Source organism: Euleptes europaea, chromosome 4, assembly GCF_029931775.1.
Source record: "Euleptes europaea isolate rEulEur1 chromosome 4, rEulEur1.hap1, whole genome shotgun sequence".
In the NCBI taxonomy this organism is placed as follows: Eukaryota; Metazoa; Chordata; class Lepidosauria; order Squamata; family Sphaerodactylidae; genus Euleptes; species Euleptes europaea.
In genome coordinates this window covers 52,795,162-52,808,385 of record NC_079315.1, presented here as the reverse complement: position 1 = coordinate 52,808,385, position 13,224 = coordinate 52,795,162, and the positions used below count along the sequence as shown (strand labels likewise).

The 13,224-nt window shown below is 43.4% G+C and overlaps 1 protein-coding gene across 1 annotated transcript in view; it reads left to right on the top strand.

Annotated features, from left to right (window-relative positions):
• The window catches only part of LOC130476109 (guanine nucleotide-binding protein G(q) subunit alpha), a 126,904-nt gene that overhangs the window by 93,967 nt on the left and 19,713 nt on the right, over positions 1–13,224 (top strand). The window contains exon 5 of the mRNA XM_056847972.1: positions 337–466. Within this exon, the coding sequence (XP_056703950.1) occupies positions 337–466 (130 nt within the window). The remainder of the gene's footprint in view (positions 1–336; positions 467–13,224) is intronic.

The following is a 13,224-nucleotide window of genomic DNA, read 5'->3' as shown; positions in this document are numbered from 1 at the left end:
ATAAATTAAGCATTCTGGGTGTAAACTAAGAATTCTTAACATCATAAATCTGTATTTGGTGAATTTAATGGTTTTATCTCATTGCAGTTACATTGAAAAGTATGGTACTGTTATTGAGCTTCTATTAATCATGACCCTAATTTCTGTAGGTCTCTCACAAAATAGATAATATATCTGTCTTTCATTTAAATATGAAAGACAATTCCAGTATAAGGTTAGTTGGCTCAGTTGCCATTCAAACTGATTTTAAGAATTTGCATAATACTATGTAAGTGTTTAATCATAATTTTTTATATCTTAGTTTCTTTATCTTTGTGGATTGTGCTAACATTGCAGAATGGTGGATGTGGGAGGCCAAAGATCAGAGCGAAGAAAATGGATACACTGCTTTGAAAATGTCACATCTATCATGTTTCTAGTAGCCCTTAGTGAATATGATCAAGTACTTGTGGAATCAGATAATGAGGTAAGCATGTGTGATGAAATCTTTGTATGGCATTCTTATGCTTCACTACATATTGCAAACAAGAACTTTATATTATCTTATAGTAGGGTTGCCAACCTCCAGGTAGTAGCTGGAGATCTCCTGCTATTACAACTGATCTCCATTCGATAGAGATCAGTTCATCTGGAGAAAATGGCTGCTTTGGCAATTGGACTCTATGGCATTGAAGTCTCTCCCCTCCCTGCCCTCCCCAGGCTCCGCCCCAAAACCTCTCACTGGTGGCAAAGAGGGACCTTGCAACACTATCTTACAGGGATGTTGAGGGCCTTGGTTAGGTTATGTGTTTTAGGCTGCTTCAGCTGAATTTCACTGCTGAATTTGTTTTGAATGGGTTGCTGATGTCTTGAATTGTTCTGCTATTTGTTTGAATTACTTCTTGGGGCCTCGGTATTCCATTTGTGGAAGAGCTTGTATGTGTGATGAGGAGGATTTCTACAGATTTCCCCTCAAACTGCAGCCCTTCATGATGCATCTTACTCCATTTCTGAGTCTCTTGACGCTCAGAAACTCTTTTTGCAAGAGGTACAAGTAGGCTGAAGGGAGAGACATCCATCCTATGAATATTCCATGCAAAGGATCCATTTTCCTGTTTATAATTTTCTTAAAGTAGACAATGGTTGTGAATTCCAGAAACTTCAACTTTGCAAGCTCTATTCCCATGAATGTAAATTAATTTCAGGTAGTAGACAACTAAAACTGTAGTTACCTGTAGATAGTATCCAAAGGGATACTGGGATTATTCTGGATTGAAGTTCTCTAAAATAATTAATACAAAAAGAAAATGAAATAAACTATTACATCATCTCAAATTAGAGCAAATTCACACCTTTGTTTATCATTCAATTACTAAATTATCAACTGATGACTCAAATGTATGAAACAGCTGTGATCTCATGACTCTATATAAATTTTTCAGTGAAGGCACACGCTTTCACTTGAATGTTATTGAGAGACTACCACACTTTACAGTATTTCCTAGTCCACAGATCCCTTCAATCCAGGTGTGTGTTGTGAGGTCCTCAGAGCTTCCAGCTATTTTTGAAACTTTTCTGTTGAATAAGAAACTTGTTACCTAAATCAGTCCATTTGTCAGGCCTGTCATGTGTAGAGTGCCCTTCACACGAAGAACTAAAAGTTGAGTATCAGGGCAAAAAGGATCTTTTGCATCTGTTGTATACACAGATCCCAATTTGGCATAATAAATCTTTGAGTGGAGAAAGATGGAAGGGAGACAGCAAGTAACTTTATCATGCTATCCAAAATATAGAGCAGAAAGAGAGGAACAAAGTACAATACAGTGAGACTGAATTGCTCAATTGCAATAATACCATGGCAGTTTACATGTGACAGTCCAATAATGATCATTCACATTTGCACAGTCCTAGTGTGTAGTTACGTTACCTTTAGCTAAACACCCAATTTAATTTATCCCAAATTATGCTCTGCCCACATGACTAGTCCAGAGCAAACCAATAGGGAGAGAAGCAATAAGTAAGGGATTACCCAGAAAGGGACCAGAAGGGGTGTGATGAGATAAAAGGAAGGAATCCCTAATCTGGTGGGAGAAGCAATGGGGAAGGACCAGAGGCAATAAAACAGGCTGGCTGGGATGGGAGATGGAGAAGCTAAGGAATGAGGAGAGGGTAGAAGATTTTGGAGGGTTAAATCTGGGAAGGAATCCAAGTTGGGAGAGAGGAAAACATACTCTGTCTCGAAGAGGATAGATCCAGTGATTCTGTGCTTGTAATTCTGGAAGAAGGTTCCGGAGGGGAACCAACTACAAAAATGCAGGGTTTGAGATTACTTTCTTCTGCACCAATGGAGGAGCCCTGGTGTTAGCCAAATTTGGTGCAGAATTAGGATCCACGATAACATTAGGCCACAAGTGCAGGATCTGGCCTCCCTTTGGTGGAATTTGGGCTGCATCCTGTTTGGTGCAAGATCCAAGACCCCATTTGTACAAAAGTTAGTATGAACTCTCATAATGCAGTTCAGACTGCCTGTATTAAGTTGGGGTACCTGAGGATGTAAAGAGCCCTGTGGTGCAGAGTGGTAAGCTGCAGTACTGCAGTCCAAGCTATGCTCACGACCTGAGTTCGATCCCGACGGAAGTTGGTTTCAGGTAGCCGGCTCAAGGTTGACTCAGCTTTCCATCCTTCCGAAGTTGGTAAAATGAGTACCCAGCTTGCTGGGGGTAAAGAGAAGATGACTGGGGAAGGCACTGGCAAACCACACCATAAACAAAGTCTGCCTAGAAAACGTCAGGATGTGACGTCACCCCATGGGTCAGGAATGACCCGGTGCTTGCACAGGGGACCTTTACCTTACCTTTACCAGAGGCTTCATTAGGGTGATGCAATAGGAGGTGGTTCTGGTTGCAGATGATTGATTTAGGATTGGTGGCAGGCAGGACTGATACTTTCCAGCAATGGCCAGGAGATGGGATAATGGGCTTTCTTGGGGTTATGATTAAATCATCCAGGAAGCTGTATGGTGAGAGAGATTGCAAGAACTTTGGCTATTGTCTTGAAAATTTGGGTCATTTCTTATGGCCATGGCTAGGAGGAAGTCTGGCGGGTCAAACAAAAGAGCCTTGATTAAAGTTCTCCTGGAGTATTCAGGCAGTCAGGCTACTTCTTCCAAACCCCTAAGGATATTCTTGTAGGGGCCGTGGGCTCTGGGGTTCGTGCCCACCGCTCCTCTGCAGCCTGCACGGGTCGAGCCAACGGAGCCTTCTCAGCCTCAGACCATTCGGAGGGAGAATCTGAGTCAATTTCTCCCTCCAAAGAAGCCAGAATCTCGCCGCTGTCAGCCACCAGCAAGGAGACTTCTGACCTTCCTCCTCCCCGGCCTCAGCTCCAGTGGCCTTTATAAAGGCCTGGCTTTTCCCTTCCCCTTCTCAGGCCCCGCCCCCAAGACCTTATGAGGGCTGACGAGCCCTCTCCTCCGGAAGCAGGCCGTCCTAGCTTGGGCCCTGCTTCCGTCTCATGGTCTGGCCGTCCAGGCCGCGCCTCCCCCCCCCCCCCCGTTGGCCCTGCCTCCTGCACTGGGCGCCGTGGGACCGCCGCGCCCTCGCCCAGGGCGCGCCCGCCCGCCTGTCAGCTGGGCCGCGGGGAGGTCTACTCGGAGGCCTGTGGGGACGGCAGGACTACCGAGGCCCCCGCTGCCGGCCGGAGTTCGGGCGCCGCCTCCCGTCTGCCGGCCCCACCCTCCCTCGTCGAGGTGCCAGCCGGCTTCCCCCTCCCGGCTCGACCCACTGTCCCGGTCTTCCTCACGGGCCGCTCCGACTCCTGCCGCGGCGCCTGTGGGGGGAAAAAAGCCTGCAGGTAAGGGGTCGGATCCCTGGGTGTCCCTGGGCCCCTCCCGAGTCCTCCCCTTCCCCTGCGCTCCCCGGGTGGCGGCGGGGTCTTTCAGTCCCAGACGGACCGGGCCCCGGCCCATCTCAGGACAATTCTTGCCTTAACGGAAAGACCCTGCCTTAATATCAGAATGGATGGATTTCATATGTGCCTGTGACATCTTATGGCTGAAGGGTCTTGGAGTGCAAAAAAGACATGGGTCTTGGGGTGGGGGAGTGTTCACATAACAGAGCAGGTAGAACTGGGTTGCTTGACTAAAATCTGCCTAGATTATCTGATGTTGTCAGTTTGGCAGAACTGGTACTAGGTGGCCATAAGGTCCTTCACCAACCTTGAACTCCATGGAGGCTGGGGGGAGGGGTGGCGGAATAAAGATTCTTTTCTGTGAGTCTTCTCTATCAGTAGATACCTGTTGCAGATAGAGGCCATCTTTGATTGAGTGTACTTTGTGTTGGGTACCAAGGACAGGTTAAGGATTGTTCACCTAGCTTGAAGGCATGGTTAAGTGCTGCCTCCACCTTGCAGGGGCAATGGACCAATTAAAATGGTCCACACTCAGCAACTAATGGATCCTGATGGTTTCCAGGCAGCTCTGTAAGGTGCTACTGGACTTGAAACTAGCTGTCCCAGGGACTATGGTGGCCTGTGTAGCTCCATAGAATGATGGGCTGGTTAGGGTAGGTCCCCAGATCTGTGGTTTATCAGTTGGTTAAAGTGGTTCACTACTTGATGACATTTAAGTCCAATCCTGTCAGTGATATTAAATTGATCCCTAGCCGTGATGCTAGCTTTGTGAGGTTCTTTGCTGATAAAATCTATTCTGACTTGGAGGCCAAGTTGAGAGTAGATGTGGCAACTGAAATGTCAGAAGTACTTGCTTGTAATTTTGCTATGGACAGAAACTGTTTGATTCTGCCAGTGGATGCTGACAGGGTTCTTGAGAGTATGATTGCCACCACCACTTGTGCTGCTCTTGGTTGACTTCCATTCTGGCTTCTAATATAACGCCTGAAATACCAAATGTCCTTTCTAGCATTTACATAGCCATAAGAATTTTAACATTGTTCTTTACTGTTACTACACAATTATACAGTGCCTTACTGAAAGTCTATCACATTCATAAATAAAGAACTGCATCATAATCAAAATATATCATGGCCATGGCTCCTTATCTCTCTCAACTTGGTGCCCACCGAATTAGAAGAGCCTTCACTCCGGCAAGATGTGAGGTTATGCCCTCGGCAATACTGGAAGGCAAATATTTAAAACAAAACACATCTAGAGAGACTGTGTCCATGTGCTATGGGAGAAGTGGAGACAATAATACATTTTTCCCGATGCCCATATTATAGTGGATTGAGGGTAAAGCTTGTTTATACTATAATAGCTAAATTCACAGAAAGTTCAAAGCAGGTATGGCTGGAAAAGTTACTGATTGGTGAAAATCCCATGATCTCAAAACAAGGGGCCAAATTTTTGTGCTTGTGTGGTAAAAGCCCGGAGCAAGAAAGTGGTTGCTGGAAAGGATAAAGGAATTGTAATAAGTACAGAAATACTGCTCCAAGTTTTACACTGTTATATTTGGCTTGATTAGTATTTTATCTGTATATGTTTTGTTAGCAATTCTTGAAATGCAAGATGTTAGGTTTTTGGAAATGTAGCATAGAAATGCAATATGATATTTTCTGGTCTATGATGTCAGTAAATTATTTTTAAAAACTGCATCATATTAATAAAAAAACAATTCTGCATTTTTGCTTAATGTGAAATCTATCATTTTAAAATTAATGTTTACTCTCTTTTAAATTTTTCATAACATGCTTCAGTATAGGTTGAGAAAAGATAAATTACATCCCTAATCACATTCAGTAATCACACTACAGGATGATATTATATAGAATGAGATTAAGGATTTCAGCAGGTCAGTAAAATATAGCAAGAACTGTCTGTCATATAATATACTATTTATATTGCAGAATTGTGCAGCTTTAAATTGTGTAGTTATTTTGCAAACTAAGAAAAAGTTTTCATATATCAAGTATTTATGGCAGATATAAATTTGATTTTCTAAAGTTTAGTAGTTTGCATTTTTGCCGTTAAAAATGGAATGTTATTAAATCCCTGTTTTTTTTTAATGTGGGATTTTTCAGCTTCAGATACCTGCAGTTGGGGAACTGGTATTTTATAAGTCCCCCCCTCAGTGTGACTAATTATCCTACCCAGAACTTTTTACCTTTGAAAAAGACCTCCCAAGAAATAAATAAGAACTGTTTCTCTTACATTTTCCCCAACATGTTTTGGAATATTATGGATGCATATGATGATTTTTATCCAGAGTCAGGGGTGATATGGTATATATTTTCAAAACATGTGTTTAAAATATCAGATTGTATATTACAGGTATGCAGTCTGGGGGAAGCCCAAAGTGTTTCTCCAAGGGGCTGGTAAGCTAAAAGAGAGGAGCCATGCTGGAAATATAACTTGGCCTCTTCCTTGATTGCAGAGAGAATACATGTCTTGGAAGGCTTTTCCTTAGTCATACCTCCTCTTTCAGCTAAGCCAGCAGCAGGGATAGAAGCAACCATACTACTCATAACTATTGCTTGGGTACTGCAATCTGTTAGGTTTATTGTTTGCTTGATCTCATTCATTCCCAAGGATATCTGGCTGGCTGTTAGGGGGCTGTTTGATTCATACTATTTTACTCTTCCTTTTGGCCCTGGAATGGGTACTTGAACAAGCCCAATATATTTTGGCTGTGGCTGATGAAGCTTACATATCCAGTATATAAACTCATGCCTTCCTTTCTGCTATCATAATAGCCTTGTTTACACTGTCCCTGTTCATTAACAGGAAATAGCAGATAAAAATGAACGTATGTAATTTATACAATTTGAACACCAGATGGTATGAAAATCCTCTGAGAGATGCAGGACAAAGGCAGGCATATAAATATTTTAAATAAATAAATACTCTTTAGATGGAAATGTCTGCTAGCCCCTAGTTTTGACTAATAAGTAGGTTCTTCTAAAAATTGTATTCTTATCAATATCTTTAATAGTTGTAAACCAGATTGCCAGAATTGTACTGTATATTGATAATGCTGACTGCTTTTAAAAAATATTTTTCCCGCTCTGAAGGAAGCACATCTTGAAGCTTGGGTGATTCACACCCATTGCTTGGGGAGGCAGGAACTAAAATTCTATTTCCTGTCTCCTGGGCGGGAATTGCCCTAAGCTTCCAGTTCTGTTCCTGCCTTGATGGGGAGAGCATTGTCGCAGACGACCTGCTCGTATTTAGCATAGCCAGTCATTCTAGTTCTTCTGTCTTTTCCTACCTTAACCCTCTATTTGCCTACTTAGCTACTTATCTTAGTCTACTGTGTCCTTTCAGTATTTTGTACTTCTACTATTCCCTTTCCAACTTCTCCCGGGAGCCTCCCTTCCAAGAGTGAAAATGGCTGCCGCATCGGATAGAGCAGCGGACCCTAAAATGGCCACCAGCCTAGATTGTGGACAGGAAGAAGACCTACTTTCAGAGGCAGACCTCGATAAAGCCCTCAAAAGATCGGGCAACACAGTTCCCTCCGTTAGTCGCTCTGATGGTCTCTCGGAGAAGGAGCCTGGGAAGACAAAGGATGGCTCGGCAAAAAGCAGAAGCGGCCAAAAAGAAAAAAGGCGTGAAAAGAAAACTCAGCGCCAAAACGACTCCCACCACTGCTTCTAGTAAAACAAGTCACGTTGCTGCCCTTTCAAATCCTGCAGGCTCCGATGATCAACCAGACACTCAGAATGCCTGCTGCCCATATGATGCTGGTCTCCATCCTTCCCTGCCGACAGAGACGCCTCCGATGGGTAAAGTACCTCCCCTCGCCAGAGGGTGCGGGGCCCAAAACGCTGACTGAGGAGCGGGTGGCAGACATGATTAGTACCACCTTTAGGGAACACTTCCAGGTTCTTCAAGCCCTGGTGTGTCAGCATTCTTCACAGAGCTTTAACCCTTACTGACCCTCCCCCCCCCTTAATTGACTCACACGGACTCCATGCAAATGGATCCCTGTGGTAGTTGGGGACAGAGTGCAAGCACCTGGCCCACCAAAGCAGCGGTGAAATGCCTTTTCAAAACCCAATGCCCATAATGCTAGGGACAACTATTCTTCCAGCATTCTGGGTTCTGGAATGGACGACCGGGAAGAGGGGGAATTTAATTCTGATGAAGAGTTACCTCAGGTGCAACAACAGCAACCTAGACTCTTCTCACCTGAGGACCATCAATCGCTCCTTGCCAAGGCTCTATTCGCATTAGATTTATCGGATGAGCCTGAGAACACAGAAGAGACTAAGTCTAAGGCTAGGCGAAAGGGAGTCAAAGAGTACTTCCCCCAATGCGAGCCTCAAATTAAAAAGATGCCCCTTCCAGAGTATTTTGAGAAGGTGATTAGATCAGCATGGAATAACCCTATCTTTAATAGGCAGTCTTCTTCCAATATTAAAAGCTGTACGAAATGGCACCTTATGCCATGGACCTGCTAGAGTTCCCGGTGGTGGATGCCCCAATCACGGCCTTACAGTAATCTGACATACTGTCAGAGGATGGCGTAGACTCCATACAAGACATACAAGACCAACTAAACAGGAAATCCAAATTTCTGTCTAGGAAAGTGCATGAAGCCTCCTCGCTGGCCATTCAAGCTAATGCTTCAGCGGCCATCATAGCCAGAGCTTCACTGGCTTGGACTAAGAAAGTCAGTCAGCTACAAACAGGGCGGGTCCAGGTCGCCAGAACTGCACCGGGAAATGGAGAAGATAATCAAATGGGCGGAGAGTCATCTGATCTCCATCCGTGCAGAACATATCCAAGGAGTATTAAATACCCAAGCAGACTAGCTAAGCCAACGTTCCAAAGAGGAAGGAGGGTGGTCTCTCAGCCACACAGTGTTTCGGACCCTGGTCGATCGAATGGGCCTACCAACTGTGGACCTGTTTGTTTCTTACGACAACAAGCAGCTCCCGCGATTCTTCTCTCAATACTTCCATCTGAGAACAGAGAGCATAGATGCCCTACTGTCCCCCTGGCCTCCAAGGGTACTCTATGCTTTTCCTCCGTTTCCCATCCTTCCAAAGGTCATCAGGAAGATCAGGACCAAGAAGGCAGACATAATTCTCATAGCACCAGACTGGCCACGCTGACCATGGTACCCAGCCCTTCTGGAGACGGCCCAGGAGCATCCGTGGCGTCTCCCTGTATCTCACGATCTCCTTCACCAGGGCCCAGTATTGCATCTGGATCCCGACTGGCTCAAGTTGACCGCTTGGAGATTGAAAGGAACCGGCTTCTATCTCGCTGAATTTCAATGAAGGTGGTTAACACCATTCTCGAAGCCAGATGCCCTCCCTCGTGTTAAGTGCCCCCCCCCCCATTGTGACTTCCGGAGAAGTACCTCTTAGCTTTATATAATCCCTTATTTATTTTATTTCCCTTTACTACAGTATTTTATTTACAACTCTTTCACAATCTTCATAAAATCAATCTTTGCCGTGTTAGCCCAATGTACAAAGGCCTTATGCCAATCTCTTTTTAAACTCTTCTACATCATTCCCATGTAGACTATTAGTTAATTTGGCCATTTGTACAAAGTATAATAGTTTATCTCGCCAGTCCTTTAAAAGAAGCCTAGTTTCTCCCTTCCAGGTTTTAGCTATTAATATTCTTGCAGCCGCAAAGCTATAATGGCAAATTGTCTTATCTGCCTTCTCCATTCCTTTTGGTAAAAGGCCTATTAGGCAGGGTTCCGGTTCCTATTTTATATTTCCATAAATCAAATTGTTAGTTTCTCTTATAACCTTTTTCCAAAAAATTTTAACTAATTTACACATCCACCAAGCATGGAGAAATGTGACTCTTTGTTCCTTACATCTCCAACATTTATCAGATATAGATTTGTCAATTTTGGCCAATATCTCTGGAGTTATACACCATCTATAAAGCATCTTATACATATTGTCTCTTATACTACTAGAAATTGTAAATTTAAATTCTTTTTTCCAAAGTCTTTCTCAATCTTCCAGATGAATATTGTGTCCTATGTCTGTTGCCCATGCAATCATGACCTTTTTGACTCTCTCTTGCTCTAGGTTATAGTCTAATATCAGTTCGTATGTTTTGGAAATCAAACCTTTATTTTCTGATTCTAATATTATCTCCAAGGTTGATTTCTTATTTATAAACCCTAACCTTTGATCTTTTTGGAATATATCATTTAATTGGAAATATTAAACCAATCTAAAATACCTAGTTCTTCCTTACTCTTTAATTTCCATTGGCCATTTTCATACTGTACATATTCCCTATAAGTCTTACAACGAGGGTCCATATTTGGGCCTCTTCTTGAAAAAGCCTCCAGGGTCTAAGCCATCCTGGAGTTTTGGGTTCTTCATTGTAATTGTTAAACCACCTATAGAAAAAAAATGTTTTAATTCATAATAAGGGATGGCAACAGTAAACATCATCACAACCAAAAATTTTCATTGCAGTGTTTTCCTGCATGCAATCGCTCCATTGGGTTGCATGGGGATACGCTACCTCAAAAGGTGGCGCATCTCCAGATAAGGGCAAAGGGGCGATCCCGGGCCAAAAGGGCTTAGGAGACCACCTAAAGGCGACTTCTCCCCTGACCCAGCACGGGAATGCCCCAGGAACGCCCCCGGGAGGACGGATCACAAAAGTGCACCATCTGGACACTGGTGCAAGGCTGTGCCAGCATCCCTGGGCAGCGCTGCCATGGCAGCACCAGAAGGATAGCATGTGCCCCCCATCGGCATCCATGTCACCCTTGGTGGCGTTAGTGGTACAGGGAGCCCGGATGCCGGCACAGCCCCTTCCTGGCCTCCTAAGGACGTTCGTCCTTTCGGCTCAGGAATGGGCTGTAAGGGAAATTTAAAGAAGGTGTAAAGAAAATCTTACCAGATATAAACTTCCAAGAGAGGCTTGCCTCCAGGGCATTTGACTCACATCCGTTGTTAACATGTATGGGACTGATGAGAAACGATTCTATTTTTTAAAGTGTCTTACTATATTAGAGTTCTCCAGTCTAAACTAATTGATTTTGCTAGGCTTAGGCTGGAATAAATCTGCATAGGATTGTACTGTTAGAGGCCATTTAGTGATTCAGGAGACTAAAACTGTGGATCTCTACTAACGCTATGGTGACTATGGGAGAGGCAACTGGGTATAGGAATATGGCTGGGAATTCAGGTGTCTTCATTGAGATCTGGTAACTTGGAAGCTTTGGCCACCAGGGGGAATTCATCACTTAAGTAAAACAGAGAAGCCTGTAGAGGCCATTTTACTATAAAAGGTGTTGCTTTTAGATTTTTTCTCCTAATGGATGAGCACAGCTTCCTGCTATTTTAATTGATGAAAGGACAGTGATACAAATCACATGAACTAGAAGAATACTATGAAAGAAGCAATTGACCATCCCTAAATTGTTATATTCTGCTGGTATCAAGACTATTTGTGTGAACTATTGCCTGTGTGGAAGAGTCTGAATGTGGCCACTGTGACTTCAGCATTTCTCACGTTTATGAGTTTGAAAGCTACCCACTGTCTGGTACCAATATCACACCCAAGTGTAAAATTAGCAATATACAATATTATTCCTTGGTTTCCTCTTGTATGGCGTCACAATTTTTTACAAATGATATCTCTTTTGTTGTGATTGTTCTTATAGATGGTTTTCAAAGGGAGATTGAACAAATTAATGGTAGGTCCATCAGTGGCTATTAGCCATAATAGCTGAAGGGAACTCCATGTTCAGAGGCAGAACACATATCTGACTGCACTTTTAGTTGTCATAACAAAATGCAGTGGCCCACATGCAACCCCTTCATTTATATATTAGTTTATATGAAAGGTAGCCTGGCCACAAAATGTGCCTTCATGTGAGAACAGCCTGGCCATGAGTTGGCCAACAGCCCCACATGCTCCTTGTCTCTCTCTGAAGACAAAGCAAATATGATCCATCCAGTGACAGTTTGCAGAAATAAAAGCAACAATCACAGTGGAACTTCCATATTATCATGTATCACACTTGAACATGGAAGTGCAAGCGCTTCAGATCTGAGACATACCTGGGTATCAGAGAAGTCAGTCTTCTCTCAGCAGTCCCTGTTTGGAGGTAATTTTCAATGTACAATAAGTGCTTAAAAATTGGTGTCTCTGTGTGTGGTGGGTGTTTCAATTGCTGCGTCCCTGACACAGTCTAAATTAGCCATTCTTATCAGGAAAGGACAAAAGAGTTTCAAAAGAGATCTTACTGTCCTTACTATCAAAAGACTTCAAAACCAGAATCTTGCTTAAGGAGGACAGGTTAGGCAAGACACATCCCAGGGTACGCTACCACCAGTCCCCTTACTACCCCATCAGCCAGAGACCAAGGTTCTTAGCCCTCCCAGGTCTAAGAACAAGAAAGTCAACCCTGCAAGGGAAGACACTTACAAGGTGAGTTCCTGAAAATAGTTATTCTGTAAGCTGTAGCCAATATAGGCGAAATAATGAGATTCAGATTGAAGCCCCCAAACCCAAGAATACCACAAAATACAATGAAAATGATTTATTAAAAATTTGTGCAGGAATACGCACTAAAAGAGTAGTGAATGGTGAGGATAAAATAATAAAGCTAAATATCTAAGCCATGCACTTTTACAAGCATTGGTTCAAGATCCATCCAGATATTACCCAGCAACACTGAGTTCAACAAAGTCCAAGACAAGGGCTGCGGCCAGCATAGCCCACCCAGAATCAAGAAGTGTCCCAAAGCTAGATGTAATCCAGACAGAGGGTGAAACTAGAACGAAAGGTCTTCAATGTTCAATGACCCTCATTGGCATGAATCTGGTTGACAAAATGTATAGCTAATGATGTAACTTGACCAATCAGGTGTGTTACTAACCAGGTAACTAAACCAATCAGGTGAGTTGCCAATTAGACCAGACACTCTGCAGCTGTATCAGGTCCAGTTAAGCAACCACTTTCTTGCGTTCAAGCAGTAATGAAATGGAATGTATCCTCCTGGATTCTTGTGGCCTTGAAACTGCTAGCCCTAATGGTCTGACCAGCACCCGTGTTGTCTGCCATCTTCCTTATCGTACGCTTTGCAGCTGCAAGCACATTGACTTTAGTTCTCAGAGAGGAGGAAAATTTCCTTGATTTCCTGCCAAGGTCTCAGCCTGAACCATTGTTTGAATTGACAAGAGACGGCAAAAAGGACCAGTCTATTTACACTTACCATAGACACTACTGAGGAAAAAGTGTATATTCTTCTGTACCAGTTATGTGGGCTGCATTCTGTATCCTGTT